Genomic DNA, 19,659 nt, shown 5'->3' on the forward strand with positions numbered 1-19,659 from the left:
GCGAGCCATTAAAATTTTGTTACAAAACGGCACGAAACATGCTTTGGGTTCATACTCTGATAAATTGGTTTATGGGTAATATGGAGACCGTGATCAAGATACCATCGGACGAGGTCTGTGACCGAAAGAATTTTATCACCAAAATAACTCCCTATAAGTGAACGTCTGGGTTGGGACATTATTTTGTTATCAATAGCGTACTGTCGCATATGTCCACCGATATCTTCTTGAGATACTAAAATATTAAACATTGGGGGCATGTTCTTTTGAGTTGTCGGGGACTCGATAAGACCAAACAGTTTACCTTTCCGAATTGCGTTTAATATTTGTTGCTTTGACCGTTCGTAATCATTATATAAATTCGGTCGTCTTGATTTAAGAAAGGATTTCACCAGTTCTATTTTAACAATTTCATCCCACTCACATTCACGCATTATCACAACTTTATACCCGAGAGTTCGAAAGTAACGCGTGCTCATAGCTGTGTTTCGTCGTAAATTTTCCCAGAGTTTTTACTTGGGAAGGTTTTACTATTAACTATTACCAATATGACAATTATGACCATGAAACAGACAACCGTGAAATTGATATATTGTAGCACAATCTGGTGTTATTGAAAACCCATCAACAGGGAAGTTTTACATACCAACTATTTTTTTCTGAAGCATTGAGACCGTGTCGAATTTTTATGTTTTTTAAAAAACTAATCCAGAGTAGCCGACAGGTTTTTAAAATATTAAGAGCCGTATTTTTTTCTAAATCGATTTTCACCGTCTAAATTCCATCTTATGGGAAAACCTGTTGGAAGATTTTCCCCGATAGCCATATGGTACAAAGCGTTCGCATCTAACAAAGCGTTCGCATCTAAACCTAACACCGACGCACACGTCTGACCAGATTCGTCGTAATCATCGGTATTTTTGTTACACCCGCCTCGTGATAACGATGAAATATTTGAGCGGGTTCACCTACCAAATTAGAACGTATAAGTTTATGTATATCAGAATTTTTTGGGTTTGGAACAGTAAAAACAGTGTTCAGGTTTTGAAACATAAATTTTAGGGTCAAACCAGGAACAGATACCGCCGATTTGAACATGTCAATTCCTGTTTTTTCTTTGTAAATATCAAATTGTTTTGCGACTGCATCAATAAGGGCGTTACATCCTGCGTATTAAAATAAATAGGATAGTCTTTTAACAATTTCATATCGCGTTCTCGCCAAACAGTTTTACATTGTTCATATTCAATGTCAGTATGATTTTCTATTTTTTAAACGACTGAAAAAGGTTGAATGGGGAGGTAATTGATGTCCTCTAATTTATAAGGAAATGAGCCTTTCGAGACGTTCGGTAAAAAGGCTTTAAGAAATTTATCATACGTGTAACCAGGGGCTAAATAGTTCATAACGTCTAAAAATCGATTTTTTTTAGTTTGTAAAGACATGAATTTATTTCCTCTTTTTAACGACGATATTTTAGAATTCTGTGATTAAAAAAAAACTCACAAATAACCTTTGATTACATTGATATCATATTTTCCTGAGTTATGGCCAAGAATCATATTTTGTCTCATAAATGTAGTTAACGATTCTTTTAAACCATTTAAACGATGTTTTGAAGCTGAAATTTCGGAAGTATCGGAATATCGAAAGCCCTCTCGCGTCGCAGTAAATCTTGAAGTTTTTTATTAATTTGTACAACATAAGGTTCAAATTCAATGAGTAAAGTTTATACGCGTTTTTTTGAATTTCATCGATATAGTTCATCATACGGAATACTAAGTGCTTTGAATCATCTTCAGTTATAAAACATTTAGCGTCAGTGAACCCGGGGGCATTAGAGTTTATCGCAACACTAAGGGGTACATTCTCTTTGAGATATTTGGTGCGTTTAGTATCTTCAATTTAAATTGTTGAAGGGAAATAGCATTCAAAATAGAAAGTAACTCGGTAAGGATAAAATTGGTCCTTTAGGGGGGTATTAATATTGAAATCTTCAAGTCTTTCAAAGACAGTCATCTGCTTCTCATACACACCACCAAAGTATTTTTCTTTCCGTGTTGAACAATGATTGAAATGTCTATTTAGTCCCGACAGACAATGCCATAACTTTTTACAGGTTTCACATTGGTAATTTTTCGCGTACCTGAAATAGAAAATTATTTCATTTAAAACATAACACACTAGTTGACGTGGGAAAATGGGACGCTAAAAAAAACGTACCCTTTAATATCTGCGAGTAATAATTGCGAGTAACCAAAGTTTCTCAACGCGTGTTTAACAGCTAAACATTCTGTGTATGGAAAGCCGCTCGCTTCCAGGTACGCCCAAGATCGAATTCGTGTTGAGATAAAACATGCATCGCAGTGTACACACATGAGGCTATAGAAGGACTTCTATATAGCACAATAATTTTTGATCCTCCCCGAACTTTCATCAGGTGGAGGAAAAAGGGTCGATTGCTGAACATATTTCACAATACGTTTTGTAATAGAGATGGTGATCCTTTTAAGTAAAGGTTGAGAACAACTGGTTAGTGGTTCAGACAGATATCGACGAATACAATACGTAATAACATCGTAACACATATTCACTAACCTGTATGGTCTCATTTCAAATTTTTATATTGACTAAAAAAAAAAGAGGAATATATATTAAAACACACGTACACTCACACAATCAAAAAAAAAAATTGGAGGATGTTTAAATGTTCCCAACAGCACGATAAGCAGTGTATACTTGGTCTAGACAAGCTCAAAGACGGGGCCAGGGAAGATGAGTTTCAGTAAAACTATTGACCATCTGTTTTTCGTGGTCTATTTTTCACACTAGTCTTCACGGGTTTTTCCTTTTGTGGTTGCCTATAAAAAAATAAAAATAAACAAATAAATAAAATACTATTAATGTCATAATGTTAAAAATCATCAATATTTAAACATAATAAATTCACATTACCCTTTCTTTCGTGGTGACCGTTAGGTTTTACTACCAAATGGTGTTTCTGACCGTTTCTTCTCTGCAATGGACGCCTGCGGCATTTTTCCAATGGGTTTAACTTTCTTATACGGAGCCAATGTTTTGCCGCAACATGGAGCTTCTATCTCCTTTCCGTCTTCGATTAAATCCTGTGTCACAGTTCCAGCGCGTTCAGCTACTTTGCTTCGACTTTGTCACCAGACTTGACATCGGGGATGACATTTGACTTAAAAGAATATGGTTCATTACGGATTAAGATAAAATTTGCAAAACCTTTTAAAGTATTTCATTAGAATCAATATATATATATATATATGTTTATTCCCCTCACCCAGGTGATTCAAATTGGATGAACTCACACCAAGAAAATGATCTTTACAAAAAAATAATGAGAACTCAAATGCTCTCCCAAAAGTCAATACAGAGGAAAATAGTTACCAAAACGTTAGTTGGTGAGTTATCAAACGTATTGGAATGTTTCATTTTCCTATAAGCCCTTATTCATATCCGGTTTTGCACATACAATTTGATGTCGTTTTGTGATGCTATGAGTTCTATTCCCATCATATTAAAAATCTTAATCCTCAACAGTAAAGAAATTTGAAATACACTTTCACTTAGTGCATGTCTTGGTGCGCGCAGTTTGATAATTTGCAATTAGCTCTAATTACATTACTGCCGCTCAGATCAACAGCAATTTGTATAATTCCGCAGAACCTGGTTAGTGAATTTGATTACTAGTGTTGGCAACCCGGATTAAAGTACTCATTCAAAACTTGAAGCTCGGACGACCTTGGTAGTACATGGTTTAATTGAACCAAGCTCAATCATCGGATCAATCAAGATCCGATTTTCAATTTACCTTTGTGATGATAAAGCTTGTATCTTTTTTGCCGATAATTTAATGATTCACCATTTCTATTTTTGTCTACCCTCCGGCGATAAAGTAGTTTTTATCAAGTTCATCGCCAGTCTTTGTTTCATTCTCAATCGTTGTTTTCGAAGTCATTTTGATCTTTTTACGTCCACTTTAATAAAAAAATCTCCTGCTTTTTTGTTTTGACGTCTGATTCCACTGAAAATACATTTAATCAGGTCTCTCTCAAACACAAATAATAGCCTCGCTTTTATACGAATAAGTATATATAAATAGAGATGGACCGATATTCAATAATGGTGTGTTAAGTATTGTCATTCACTTGCCATTTTAGTCATCTAGAGTGGTTAAATAAGATAAGGCAGAAGCACAATTTGAACCAATTATTTACAGTCGTGACAGATACAGAATTTCTCAAAGTGTGCCTTCTGCCCTCGAAACGGGCCACAGAGAGTTTTTTTACGGTCACGATCAAAGGTTTCACAAGATATCGTTCACGATGACTACTTTGATTAGCTGGGATGTGTTTACGCCTCTGATTTCAATGTAATTACCCTTTCACTTTCGCAAACGTGACGATTAAAAGAACTGATGGAACCCCGCTTGAGCAAAACCAGATATTTTTATATATTCAAAGCAGAAAAGGCCACAAATCATGGAAGTTTGACAACTACTATAATCCTATAACAATTCATTTCTAACTGTATTACTACTATTTCGTGTAATAGTGGTTTCCTACATTGTCGTGGCGTTATCTTTTAACTCCTTGATATGAAATATTTGGCAATAAAAACTTCAATATCGTCAGTCGAAAATTTTCAGTTAGGGTTAATATCTTGAAAGAGTGATTTGATATTCAGATTTTCCTTAAATAGAAAAAAAAACATATATATCAAAGAAATTGACCATGTCTTCCGGTCACAATATTAAAACTTTGTCGTAACTTAATTCAGCGTTTCCAACTACTGGAATATTTGCATTTTATTTGTTTTGTTGCTATCAGCAATGCAAAAAATAACGTGTCACCTCAAATATTCAAATAAATAGTTAATATTTCCAGCGGAAAAAGCGGACCTCAAAAGTTTTTTTTTTATGAGAGACCGGGCTGAGTGAGTTTTGTGTAAAGTTTTATCGTTTCTATCATGTACAGATTTCATTATTGCCGATTCTAAATAATTTTCACAATGTATTAACTCTAGTATATATTTACGATTAACTACATGTAAATTCTTAATTGCAGTATTAGCATGATACGTTTAAAAATAGCTATGTGTAATGTCATGATGATACCGTCTTTGATACATTTCATTAGGTTCAAAGGTTAGTTATTATTACGCAATAATGGCGTTAATTACGAAATTGAACCCGATATCAAGCCTCGCTCAACAAGATGATGAAAGAGAATGTCGTGACCAAGTTGTCAGTTGCGCAATGTAAATGATCACGCAACGGGCGGAACTTCCTATGGGGCAACTATTTCTATTGTTCGCATAGAAAATATGTATCACTACGTGTGGTTTTAATACACCATTATATATATATGCGGTTCCGTGGCGCAGCAAGACTCTCGTGCCCCCCTAACCCCCGCAAAAATATTTCGTGGAGATGACCCTAAAAACTCTCGGACATAAGCTAAAACAACGCTTTTTTATTTCGTCAAAAAGCATAACAAGTCGCTATTAGAAAGCAATGGTAACCTAAAATTTTCCGTTTATCTTGGTTACTTCAATTTTTTTCATACGTGCTTTCTCTTCTGCTTTTTATTGCGTTTCTGTGCGCCACTGGGAGGTTTTGCTTTCGACATCATTCTGACAGCCTTCGTAATTTTGCCGGTGCGATTAAACAACCACAAGACGCCGAAAATCGACGACTCCCTGACATTGTTACGTAACAAAACGATTTGAGCAGAACTAACATCAACGTTATAAGATGTGCATTACTGGTTTTGCAATGCAACGTTTGGTTTTGCGGCTTAAATTTCTAAATTCTAACCGCTTGGGCCCCTTTGCGCTGTGGGCCCTCCCGCGACCGCGGGGGTGGATGCTACGCCACTGATGCGGTTACGTACAACACTAACGTTTGAGTTTATAGAAAAACACTAATCACTGAATGTACCATTATTGAACACGAAGTGAACCTATGGATCGTTTTGTTTAATTGTTGTTGTTAGTATTCATCATTTTCCTCTTCTTGTTATGGTGAAAAAAATCGCTTTTGTCTTCAACAACTGGGCCAGATGACTTGAAATTTTCAGTGGTTGACGATTGTTGTTGTCGAGAAAATGCTATTAATTTACTAAAAATCTTCGTTTTCCACTTTGAAGTTTTGTATGATGGCACTATCAAAATTAAAAACTGCGCGCCATGTGACGGTTCCGCGATTGTATTTCAGCGACTTGGTGGTCAGCGAAGTCGGAAGGTTTATGTTGAGACTATCGGTACTGTAAAAGATTTGATACTTCTATTTAGCCGCGTGTCCATATATGGAGCATTACTCTCTTGTTTATTACGTTACGATTTTATCTAATCACGATACAATTTCCTTAGCCTTTGATTGTACAAGTGTGCATGTAGCGCTTTCCAAAAACTTTAGGTATAAGAAACCTTACCCAATTTGGCTTGAAATCCTGCCCCGAGAAAAAGTACATGAAAATGAATGTAAATGATCTGAAATGGTTACTCATTTATTCAAACTTGCGATGGCAAAATTTCGGGCTGCTAACCTGCTATTTGTCTTATCCATTTGGAAAGTTTTTGCGAAAAGAAGGAGGCTGAATGTTGTTTTAAATTATTACAATACGTAATATGCCCAACTCAAAATGTGTTTGTGTCGAAAAAAAAATAAAAAAAATGCGATACACAAGACACTTGTTGCTCTTTTCAGAAACAAATTGATTCATCGTCATATTCTGATTCTTCATACTATTCAAACAAATACTTCTAATTACTCACGTCATTCTAATTTCAAAGAAAAATCTGGCGAACGACCTTCGACCGAGGCCACTCTTGTGTAGTCATATGGACTTAATCATGCGTAGATATTGCCAGTGTGACGTCACATAGTGTGCCGGCGAAAGTAAACAATGGAGGGGGGCCGGTTCAGTCTTGTGATTAAGATATGATCCTAATATAAAGCTGTATAAAATGAGGCATATACATTCTACTTTTATTGATAAAAGTCAATGAAAATATATTAAAGCAAAGCTGAAACATTGCTCTTTGGTTTTATAACTTAACAAAGACGTTTTGTTCCAACAGACAAACAATAAACATAAGTCAAAAAGGAAGATCTCTTGCACATTGACTTATGATGATAATAGAAGATCCATTGTCTAAAAATGGGTCAACTTCGTTTTCAATCAGGAAAGTCCAAAAGTCGTTGGAGAGCTTTCCGTCAGGATTAAACAAAGAAATGTTTTCCTCATTTTATGATTGAGAACCCGTTACTAACCAAAAAAAAATCAGAAATCAAATCTTTGTTAATATTGACACTAACGTATTCCCCTTACTGGATATGTGAAAGAGAAAAAAATGGATAGTCATAATCGCAAAACATGTCCACACTTGCCCCCAAACTTCTGGAATACGGGAACCACGTAATGCATTGGCGGATGACAACAAATCAAAGTACAAATGTTTTACTAGCAATTACTATTTTTGTTGGCCGAGGAAATTAATTTCTGAATTGAGATGTTCTGAACTCTGCTATGCTACAAAAATACAATAAACACGAAAAATTTGCAGGATGGCAGGCTAATTCAGTGAAGTTGCCAAACATGAGACTTCCCATTAAATCATCCATATACATTATTTTCAAGTTGCATCACTTTTATCAGAAAAACTTCTTGCGCAATGCTAACCCACTCGCATTCCATTAATTCATGGGTGGCATTTGCGTTCTATCTGTGTCTGTACTCTGTAGTCTGTAGGCCTGTGTTTCGTCAACAACTAGAAATAATATTATTAGATCTTACGTTATTGAATTCGGAGCTGTCAACAACGAGATAATTTTGCGATATAATGGCAGTGGAAATATATTATTTGGGAAAAAAGTTTCCTAGTGAGTGTTTGATCGTTGCCGATATACTATGAACCACACATATAGAGAGGAGCCAATGATTTTCCATGCTTGATATTGGAAGAATATAAATGTTTGTTTACTGGTTCCAAATTATATTTTCAGACTGATAAATTTGGATAGTATTTAATTAATTCTATACATGTCATATGCTAGTTTTGGTCGTATTGTTCACCTTACACTTTTTCGGTATATCTGCTACTTCTATTTTCATGAGGTATACGATGCAGAGCGAATTGTTTTTCTGGCGTGCGACGAACATTCCATTTTTAAATCGTTCGGCTGTTTAAAGTAATATAAATGTTTTGCATGAACTTGATTTACGTCAGCCGTCACGTTTGTCCTGTGTTAGGTTACAAACAAATTAAATGGTCGTTACACGAGCATCGCTTTCGTCGTAAAATGTGGTGAATAGAGTCAATATTTTTATTTTCGAAATGTGAATAATATTGCGCCATTTTACTGCTCTCGATGCCTGTTTATTTCGATTTTAGTGCTTCACGTGCGCAGAAAATAGGTCATACGCATTCTCTTCTTACAAATAAACAAGGGGGCCAGTTTAGACAGATAGTTTGCCTCCACTACAGAAACGCGTCGGAGGTTTCTGAAATCTCTCCAAATCTCAAGATCTGTTGTTTTTAAATCCACTCGAGCATTACTGAGACCATTACGTCATTTCACAAAGTGGTTCCCAGTTTTCAAGATACGTATGGTATGGCCTCTTTTGGCGAATAATATAATAAATAACATTTTTGCACAAATTTTTTTTAAAATTCGCCATTTTTGCCTGTTATTGCGGGCCGGATAAAATGACGCCGCGGGCCGGATCTGGCCCGCGGGCCGTAGTTTGGTGACCCCTGCTCTAGTTTATCAAAAGTGACCCATTCCGTCAGAACAATCAAAAAATCTTTCGTACGCCGAATGATTACGAGCTCTATCGACCATCCAATTAGTTATTTGACGATTATTTGACGTATTTGACATCCAATTTGCCAATGACGCCAAAGTACAAATAATAGCAAATCTTCTCTTTAGCTGTTTCAAAGATTAAACGATAAGTAAACACAATTTTTCTCTTGCGTTCATTTTAAACCGCGTTACCCTGAAAGCTTATCAACCAAGGACTGGGCCCATCGCACCCACCGCACTCTGGCCGATATAATCCACTACTAATAATTTATGGATAAAGATGAACAATTGAAACCACTTCCATGAATGTGAACTCAATCTTGATATCAAAACAAGTTTATAAATGACCGCTTGTTAGGGAGAGGGAATAAAACAATCGATTAACTGAGGAATTAATTACCACGACTTGGCACGCGTGCAGTGTAACTAAGGTTTTGTCGGTTTCATAAGCCATGGTTTGTTACTATTCACTTTGTGTTCGAATATATACGAAGACTTCGTATGCTTGTTACGCTTATTCAATTTCATGTTTATTTTTTTTAAAAGTGTTTCCTTTATTGCGACCGCCAAGTAATGTCAAATTTTGCAGACAATAGGCTCATTATATTCCATATATCGACGAAGGAATTAGTTGTAGGCCCAATCTTACCATGGAATTTCGGCGAAATTCTAAGGAAACATTTTGGGGATGAGTTTGCGGTTACCAACCAACCAAAAGGTACATCATGTTTGGGGACAGTTAAAAGAGCTGCGTCCCTCCATCGAAGGTGCCCAGAGAAAATTTACGTATCAACAATTTGATGCAACGAGTATGTAGATATTTCGAAGATACTATTTATCGACATAACTTAACCAAATTAGGTAATTCGAAAAACAAATAAGCCATTGTTAATATTATGTGGTCCTTTTTCACGTAGGCTATACTTTTCTCTCCTCAAAGGCGTTCATATTCGGCTAGAAATTACACAAACTATATCAAAATCCGATTCTAGCATACCAGTATATATAGACTTGGGCAATTGACAATGCATCTATGTCCGATCTTGATTTCGGAAACTTAAAGATCATAGACAAAATTGGATGTATCGCAGCAAGCGAATTTTTCACAAGAAAGCGCTATTTTTCACTTATTTCCCAAAGTAGGCTAATCATTTACAGCAAAATGCCATATTAAACTTTTGTTATTCTTAAGCATTCAAAGCATGTATTTTCTTTGTTTTTGTGCAATATCATTATGACCTTTCTTTCTATTTACAGTACATACTTAAAACTAGTTTATTCCATTATCATTATTATATAAGTCAAAATAAATTATGGAAAATACAAACTGCTGCGTTCCCAAATATATGGAAGTGATTTTAAAACTAAGTGTGATAACACTAACTAATTAAACTTCAATTACCGACTGAATATATCTTAATAAATGTTTTGTTTACACAGGCCTTGGAAATGTACGAGTGGGTGGATGAATTTAATTATACAATTCCGCAATTCAAGAAGTATTTTATACGGAATGAGTATACATCTTTAAATTTCCACGAACTCAAACAAATAAAGGACCCATTTAAAAGCAAACAATGATCCTTCACACCAAGGACTTCCTGCTACATTTATTGTTTACAGAAAACGACTTTTTAGAAGTTGTGGTGCCACCATTCTAAAGCATTCTCACTAAAATAATGTGAAATGCTAGCTCTAGTTTATCAAAAGTGACCCATTCCGTCAGAACAATAAAAAAATCTTTCGTACGCCGGATGATTACAAGCTCTATCGACCATCCAATTAATTACCGGTGACTCCAAAGTACAAACATGGAATATATAATGGAATTTCGGCGAAATTCTAAGAAAATATTTTGTAGATGAGTTTGCGGTTACCAACCAACCAAAAGGTACAGCATATTTGGGGGCAGTTAAAAGACAGCTGCGTCCCTCCATCGAAGGTGCCCAGAGAAAATTTACGTTCCAACAATATGATGCAACGAGTGTCTAGATATTTCGTAGATACAATTTATCGACATAACTTGACCAAATTAGGTAATTCGAAAAACAAATAAGCTCTTGTTGATATTATGTGGTCCTTCACGTATACTTTTCTCTCCGTTCAAATTCGGCTAGAAATTACAAACAACTGCACCAAGATGGCGGACACCGGAAAGTAGTATGTGTACCAGGTTAGGCCATATTCTATTCCAATTTTCCTTATTTAAGTTATATTACAAGTTCGGAGACTATTCAAGTGACATTCGCAGTTCTTGTGCCTGAAATTAAAACCTAACCCTAGTACCAATAAAGACATTGCGGTTAATACTGTACGTTTAATTTATGCTTAGCATACTTTGTTCTAAAGATTGAGGTGATTAAATTTTTTCAAGGTTATATCAACTCCTTTTTTCGATCGCATTTCAGTTTTCATAACGTGGTTTCGTCGCAGGGTTGTTCGCGCAATGACTTCAGTTGCGTCTCACTGCGCCAACCACGTTTGTGGTCGCACTGAACCACAGCTTGAGAAGGTGTGTATGGGCCTATATATATTTGTGGCGTTTCTAAGGATTTATTGCAAATAAGAAGCGCTTGGCAAGTTTTCACATTCATTTTTCTTCAACCTATTAAATACAAAAAATCAAATAGTACAGCATTTTGAACAAAACAGGCAAAAAAAAACTTGATGTAATGGTTTTTGTTAGCGAGAATGATAGCGTGTTTATAATTTGATGACGTTTTACGTTGTTACGCAGACCTTGCAAACGTATCGACGCAGCATTATTGCGACATAGTCCTGTTTCTCGATTAATCCCGGGAATTCTAAATTATCGCCACGCTGCTTCGATGAGTTGGCACCTTCTTGTATCTTGTATCCAGTGTAATCTATTGCGCTAGGAGTTGTTTATCGTTATAAATATTGGGTTTACTATTTGCGGTTAGGATAAACAATTTGGATTGAAATTATTAATTGGGTTTGAAATCTAGGGTTTATACTGAAGTTGTAATATAATATAGGGATACAAGTTAGGGTTGTATTATAGTCCAAATGGGATGATAACTGCTGTTCTTTATATTTAGTCACATAAGTTAAGTTGTATTATAATTTGTTGAATTGAATTGCCTGGAGATCCTAAACATTCGGTGTGTAAATACTGTTTTATCTTGTAGGATTTATTCTGTATTTTAGTATTGTGAATGCTATTTTATCCTATGTGATTTAATCTGTACATAATTGTGGCATTTGGTTATCTGCTAATTGCTGTGAATTGTTATTGTTTGTAAAAATGGTAATACTGTTATATTTGATTAATTGTGCCATATAAGCTATTTAGTTTTATCTATTATTTTGGCAGAAAACCGTTCCTTTACGTTCCATTAACAACGTTCCTTATACCCGGTATCAAGATTTACGTTACGTTCCATTAACAACGTTCCGTTTCTCGTACCCGGCAAGTTCTATTTTCCTGATTCATGTTCGAGATTTGATTTGAAGTGTCTGTTGATTGTTATTAAAGATATCCACCGATTTCAAGTTGAATTATATTGGGGCAGCACTTGAAAGGCACAGAAGAATCTGGGGCACTTTTACCGCTGTTTACAGACTTTAATTGCTTGAAAGCACGGACTAGTTGTAACAATTAACCGATATAGGTTTGGGGTCAGGACTGGGGTATTGGGACGCGTTTTTGAAGTCTCCAATCTCTTAATGTGTGTGAGAAGTAACCAGGCTACATAGAATCGAGCGCAATATTAAAGTTTTCGAATGTAGGAAAACAGAAGTTTTCTATTTCGAAATTAAACCAGAGTACTGAAAGCAGCAATTGAAAGATATTTTCAATTGATCCTAGATTAAGTGAAGAAAGTCACTTAAAAGTCGAAATGGCTGCAAAACCAGTTTCACAAGAAGAACTGGAAAGTTTATTGGCTGATCTGAATGGTCAGTATAGATCAGCAGAAGAATTGATGTTGAATTCAAGAAATAGGAAGATTCTACAATCACAAGTGAAAGAAATAGATGCAATGTTTGTGGAGTATTCTAAAGCTTATGAAATACATGTTGCAGAACTGCCAGTAGACGGAGAGGCTCAAAGAGTAGCTAGAGAATCTTTCCAGAGACAAAGTTATGGATATGCAGAGTTCAAAGAACATGTTGAAAAGCGGCTTTCCAAGCAAGAAAGCACACAAACAGTAGAAAATCCTCCATCAAAACCACAATCTATAGCTAGTAGAAAATCATCTAATATGTCAAGACCTCGATCTGCAAGGACAGCATCGAGTTAGAAAAGTACAAGTTCCAGTTACAAGAGAACTGAAGCAATAGCTGTCAGAGAACTTGCAAAATTGAAAATGAAGCAACTGTCAGAGTTGGAACAGGCTGAACGAAATACTGAAGAAATAAACCAGCAAGCAGAAGAAATGAATCAGCGAGCTGAAGAAAAGAAGCGGCAAGCAGAAAGGCAAGCCGAAGAAAAGAAGAGAAAAGCTCAAGAAATAAAATCAGCATCAGAGAGAGAAATAAGGTGATTACAAGCTATACACGAATATCAAGCCGCATGTGTAGAGGCTGAAGTGTGGGAAATAGGCTCTAATCGCAATGAAAGAAGTCCAGTTTCAAGAAATAGACTCAGGACCACCGATAGCACAATTGGTAGAATGTGAAGCAGCACAAGCTGAAGTAAACACATCCCAAGTTGGTCAAACCAATTGTATCGTGCCTCCTAGAGAGCCACAAGTTAGATTAACCCTGGATCCGGTTCTGAAAGTGATTACGGAACAGTTGAATCTCGTTAATCAACAATCGCAACCTAGACAAGGTGAAATGAGACAGGTCAATTTGGTGAGTCCTGTTGAATTACATAATATGCCACCACAAGATGTTGGCTCAATTCTTGCTACTATGACATCTACAATGCGTGACATGGTAGATTTACCTAAACCTGAATTACTTTCGTTTCATGGTTCTCATGAAGAATATACAAGATTCATGGATAGTTTCAAGATAAATATTGAGAACAAGATTTCAGATGACATTCTGAGACTTACTTACTTGCAACAATTTTGCAAAGGTAAAGCAAGAGAATTGATTCGTCAATATTCTGTATATCCTCCTACAGAAGGATTGACTTTAGCAAAGAGACTTCTAAGAGAAGCTTACGGAAGACCATTGTTGATTGCCAGAACATATATGGAAGAGTTAGTCCATGGTCCAATGTTGAAACCAGATGATCGAGATAGTCTTCTGGATCTTTCCCATAAAATGGAAGAATGTTACCTAACACTGTCGCATTGGAAGCAATATTCAGATCTAAATAATTTCGACAATATTGCACAACTTTCATGTAGATTACCCCTAAAGTACCATAATAAATGGAAAGAAGAGGCAGCAGATTATGAGAATAGAAACATTGAATTAAAATTTGAACATCTTCTAAAGTTTGTGAAGAAAGCAGCAACTACTGCTCAATCATCAATGGGCAAAGCTATGAGAGCTCATAAAGAGAGGGAAAAGGCTAAACACCCTCAAAAGAAGAGAATTTATGCAAATTCCACTTCAACAAGTAGTGATGGTAAACCTGAACACTCTACCGAGAGAAAAGGTACATTTGTGAGAAATCGATACTGATGTGTAATCTTTCCGAAAGATCATCTTCTTATTCATTGTCCAGAGTTTGGAAAGAAGTGAACGCGAGGTTAAAATTCGTGAATTCCATATTTGTAGAAATTGTTTATATATTGGTCATATGGCACGTCAATGTCGTAAGAATCCTGCATGTATGGAGAGAGGATGTGGTGGCAGACATCATAGAATGCTTCATCGAAATGTTGCAGATACTAAGCGAAATGAGCAAAGTACAAGTTCCGCTACTCAAACTGCTACATCGGGATCAACCTTGACGAATTATACCAGAAATTCAGCTGGAGTATACTTGAATATAGTTCCAGTGAAAGTATCCTCACCTCAAGGTAGAGAAATTGAAGTATACTGTTTCTTAGATGAGGAAAGCACCTCTTGTCTATGTGATGAAAGATTGATGCAACTTTTAGAGATGGATGGTGAACCAATGAGTTATTCCATTACTACTGTAAACACACCTAATCCACAGAAACAAGATGGATTTGCTCTTGACTTGATTGTTAAACCACTAAAAGGTGAAGGTTGTGTGACTTTACATCGTGTGCTCACTGTGAATGAAATTCCGACAGTACCGAATAAATTGCCTAAAAGGGTTGAATTACAAAGGCATGAATATCTCGAGGGTATTGAATTTCCAAAATTACCAGATGAAAGAGTGATGCTCATGATTGGCGTGAATGTATCTGAAGTATTCTGGGTGAAAGATGAAAGACGTGGTACTACAAATGAACCAGTTGCAAAGAAGAGTTCTTGGTTGGTCACTGGTGGGGCCTGTCTTTAATAAAGCTTCTCGGAAAGAAAGTTTTCATGTACAAGTAAATCATGTTGAAGTGAAAAGTGAAGATCTTCAACAACGAATTAGAGAGATGTGGGAAACAGATTTCAAAGATATCTTATTGACTCCTACACCAACAATGTCAAGAGAAGATAAGTATGCATTACAACTGATGGAAGATAATATAAAGATGGTGGATGGACATTACCAATCTCCGCTACCGTGGAAACCTGGATGTCCTGAATTTCCTAATAATCGTGATGCAGTTATGAGAAGAACCAACAATTTGGGAAATCGCCTGTTGAGGAATGATGTTTTAATGGACAAATATTGTAGTACCATGGCTGAATTTATACAGAAAGTATGGGCAAGGAAAATTCCTGATACTGAATTTGAAGCACCCATTGGTAAAGTGTGGTATCTTCCTCATCAACCCGTTACAACAGAACAGAAACCTGGTAAAGTACGCCTTGTATTTGATGCAGGTGCAAGATACATGAGCACATCATTGAATGATCAATTATTACAAGGTCCTGATATGGCAAATGGATTGTTATCTGTTTTACTACGTTTCAGAATGTACAAATATGGTATAACTGCAGATATATAAGCTATGTTCTTACAAGCTCGTGTAACTCCTAGGGATGTTGATGCATTGAGATTCCTATTTTGGCCTGATGGAGATTTGACATAAACTCCTGTCGATCATCAGATGTTAGTGCATTGTTTTGGAAATACATCAAGTCCATTTTGTGCAAATTACTGTTTAAGGAGAACAGCAGAAGATTTTTGAAAAGACTTTCCATCAGACATAAGTGACAATATCAAAGATAATTCATACATAGATGACTTCCTTCTTGGAGCAGATAGTATATCTGAAGGGAAGAGAATTGTCAAGCAAACCTCAGAACTTACTGAATGTGGAGGTTTTCATTTAAACAAATGGAGAAGTAATTCAGAAGAAATTATTTCTTGTTTTCCAGAAAAGGATAGAGCACAAATTCAAGCAAACGTAAATTTAGACCCAAATCGTGTTGAAAGAGTTTTGGGAGTTGTGTGGTTCGTGATAGAAGATTGCTTTGGATTTAATACAAAGCTGAAGACAAAACCTGCTACGAAAAGAGGAGTTCTAGCAATTCTTAGTTTGATTGATCTCATGGGTATTGTATCACCTGTAATATTGCAGGCAAGACTTATATTCCAAGAGTTATGTCGTCAACAATTGGGATGGGATGAAACTATCGTAGAAAATGAACAAATAGCATGGGAAAGCTGGACTAAAGCAATTCCAGACTTATCAGAAGTCAAATTACCAAGATACATTAAACCGAATTCATTTGGGGTTATCGTTTCACAAGAATTACATTATTTTGGCGATGCATCACAAGTTGCCTATGGAACAGTTTCATATTTGAGGTTAACAGATGAAAACGGTCAGATACACTGTTCATTTTTACTTGGAAAATCAAGATTGTGTCCTATCAAGACAATATGTTCACTTCCACGGCTGGAAATTACAGCTGCTGCGCTTTGTGTGCGAGTGGATATGTTTTTAAGACGTCTTAATTGACAAGTCTATATTCTGGAGTGATTGGATAGTAGCAGCACAGCTACTATCCAATCAATTTACAACTCGTCGATAAGATTTCCTACTTTCATGGCTAACCGATTAGCAAAAATTGAAGAAGGTTCAGAGCCACATCAATGGCATTATGTTCCAAGTGAATTGAACTCAGCGGATTATGCATCCCGTGGAATGATAGCAAAGAAATTGATTGCAAAGAAATCATGGTTACAAGGACCAGAATTTCTCTACCTGAAAGAAGAGAACTGGCCACAAATGCCAGTTAAATTACCAGATTTACCATTGGAATTTATTCTGAAGAAGCCAATGAATGTTCTAGTGAATCTAGTGACAGAGAATGAACCTTTGGACAAGTTTATCAACTATTATTCTTCATGGTATAAGTGTAAGAAAGCTACAGCATGGATTATCAGATTCAAAATGTATTTACAAGCAAAAACGACTGTTAAAAAGGGTGAATTGCAAACAGAAGAGTTCAGAAGTTCCGATAATGAGCTGATAAAGTATTTACAAAATCGTGAGTTGAATGAAGTTATTGCCAAGTTACGAAATTCTGATGTACAAGGTAAATGTGTGCTTAGAAATTTGAAAATTGCACCTTCAATGCAAAAGTTGAATCCTGTTTTAATTGATGGAATGGAGTGGAAGATTTCAAAACGCACCCATAGATTTTGATTTGAAACATCCAATTATACTGCCAAGTAACCATCATATCACACAGTTGATTGTCAGAGAATACCATAAAAGTTCACATCATTGTGGAGCAAGTCATACATGGAATTTGCTGAGACAGAAGTTCTGGATTATCAATAGAGCTGTTGTTGTAAACCGAATTATTCGTAATTGCATTTTTTGCAAAAAGATGAATGCTTCGATGGGTAAGCAATTTATGGCTGACTTACCTAAAGAACGTGTGACACCAGATCAACCACCATTCGCATGTGTTGGAGTTGACAACTTCGGACCATTTTTGATGAAGCAAGGAAGAAGTTCCGTGAAGAGATGGAGCTTGATATTAACCTGTGCAACAACTAGAGCAGTGCCTTTGGAAATTGTGCATAGTATGGATGTCAATTCATGCATTAATGGATTAAGAAGATTCATTGCCAGATGAGGCAAGATGTCAACCATTATTTGTGATAATGGGAGCAATTTTACCGCTGGAAATAAAGTATTGAAAAAAGGAAATTCAAATTTGGAATTCCATTAAAATGGGAGAATTTTGCAGACAAAGTGATATCATATTCAAGTTCAATCCTCCCACAGCTTCGCACTTTGGAGGATTCTATGAAAGACTCATCAGATCAGCAAGAAAGATATTGTCTGCATTATTGCATGATCAATTGGTTACTGATGAAGCATTGTCTACTATATTTTGTGAAGTTGAAAGTCAATTGAATTCAAGACCACTTACACTTATTAGTATGGATCCTTTGGATGAAGAACCACTTTCACCAAATCATTTATTGTTGCTCAAGCATAAAGCAAATTTACCACCAGGAATATTTGACAAGAAAGATTGTTATGCGAGAAGAAGGTGGCGTCAAATACAATATTTGGCTGACCAATTTTGGATAAGATGGTCCAGAGAAGTACTTGTCAATCTACAAGCTCGATATAAATGGTTGAAGAAAGAAGACAATTTCAAAGGCAAGGATCTTGTGCTACTAGTAGATAACACGATAGCAAGAGGGAAGTGGCTGACAGGCAGAATTGTGGAAGTTATACCAGACAAATTTGGAGCTGTCAGACAAGTGACTGTAAAAACTTCTCATGGGTTTTTAAGAAGGCCAATTGCAAAACTTTGTTTGATCCAGAAAGCCGATGAGTAATTCATAGTTTAAATTGTGTTTGCTTAGTTATGATGATTCTCATCTTTTTTTTTGAATTGTAAGATGTACCGGTATTCTCTTCGTTCCTACATCTGGGGCGGGGAATGTTAGCGAGAATCATAGCGTGTTTATAATTTGATGTTGTTTTACGTTGTTACGCAGACGTTGCAAACGTATCGACGAAGCATTATTGCGACATAGTCCTGTTTCTCGATTAATCCCGGGAATTCTAAATTATCGCCACGCTGCTTCGATGAGTTGGCACCTTCTGTCTTGTATCCAGTGTAATCTATTGCGCTAGGAGTTGTTTATCGTGTTAAATATTGGGTTTACTATTTGCGGTTAGGATAAACGAACGATTCGGATTGAAATTATTAATTGGGTTTGAAATCTAGGGTTTATACTGGAGTTGTAATATAATATAGGGATACAAGTTAGGGTTGTATTACAGTCCAAATGGGATGATAACTGCTGTTCTTTATATTTAGTCACATAAGTTAAGTTGTATTATAATTTGTTGAATTGAGTTACCTGGAGATCCTAAACATTCGGTATGTAAATAATGTTTTATCTTGTATGATTTATTCTGTATTTTAGTATTGTGAATGCTATTTTATCCTATGTGATTTAATCTGTACATAATTGTGACATTTGGTTATCTGCTAATTGCTGTGAATTGTTATTGCTTGTAAAAATGGTAATACTGTTATATTTGATTAATTGTGCCATATAAGCTATTTAGTTTTATCTATTATTTTGGCAGAAAACCGTTCCTTTACGTTCCATTAACAACGTTCCATATACGTTCCTTATACCCGGTATCAAGATTTACGTTACGTTCCATTAACGTTCCGTTTCTCGTACCCGGCAGGTTCTATTTTCCTGATTCATGTTCGAGATTTGATTTGAAGTGTCTGTTGATTGTTATTAAAGATATTCACCGATTTCAAGTTGAATTATATTGGGGCAGCACTTGAAAGGCACAGAAGAATCTGGGGGCACTTTAACC

At 36.0% G+C, this 19,659-nt stretch overlaps 3 protein-coding genes across 3 annotated transcripts; all 3 read left to right on the forward strand.

Annotated features, from left to right (window-relative positions):
• The first annotated feature begins 15,324 nt into the window (after positions 1-15,324).
• On the forward strand, positions 15,325-16,803 carry LOC144430627 (uncharacterized). Its single transcript, XM_078118635.1, has 2 exons — positions 15,325-15,823; positions 16,079-16,803. The coding sequence occupies exons 1-2, from the start codon at positions 15,325-15,327 to the stop codon at positions 16,801-16,803; spliced, it is 1,224 nt and encodes a 407-aa protein (XP_077974761.1).
• Positions 16,804-16,890: 87 nt separating this feature from the next.
• Positions 16,891-17,493, forward strand: LOC120330467 (uncharacterized). Its single transcript, XM_039397428.2, has one exon. It carries the CDS (start codon positions 16,891-16,893, stop codon positions 17,491-17,493), a length of 603 nt encoding a protein of 200 aa, XP_039253362.2.
• A 536-nt stretch (positions 17,494-18,029) lies between these two features.
• Positions 18,030-18,650, forward strand: LOC144430628 (uncharacterized). The gene has a single exon (XM_078118636.1). The coding sequence runs from the start codon at positions 18,030-18,032 to the stop codon at positions 18,648-18,650; it is 621 nt and encodes a 206-aa protein (XP_077974762.1).
• The last annotated feature ends 1,009 nt before the right edge of the window (positions 18,651-19,659 follow it).

The sequence above is a fragment of the Styela clava genome, chromosome 12, assembly GCF_964204865.1.
Source record: "Styela clava chromosome 12, kaStyClav1.hap1.2, whole genome shotgun sequence".
Lineage (NCBI taxonomy): Eukaryota > Metazoa > Chordata > Ascidiacea > Stolidobranchia > Styelidae > Styela > Styela clava.

What these genes read in the sequence shown, in the direction of transcription:
- LOC144430628 (XM_078118636.1), top strand. Translation starts at nt 18,030, where the DNA reads ATGGGAGAATTTTGCAGACAAAGTGATATCATATTCAAGTTCAATCCT.
- LOC144430627 (XM_078118635.1), top strand. Translation starts at nt 15,325, where the DNA reads ATGTGGGAAACAGATTTCAAAGATATCTTATTGACTCCTACACCAACA. An exon ending in TTTCAGAATGTACAAATATG is followed by an intron (nt 15,824 to 16,078) that starts GTATAACTGCAG and finishes ATTCATACATAG; the next exon opens with ATGACTTCCTTCTTGGAGCA.
- LOC120330467 (XM_039397428.2), top strand. Translation starts at nt 16,891, where the DNA reads ATGGCTAACCGATTAGCAAAAATTGAAGAAGGTTCAGAGCCACATCAA.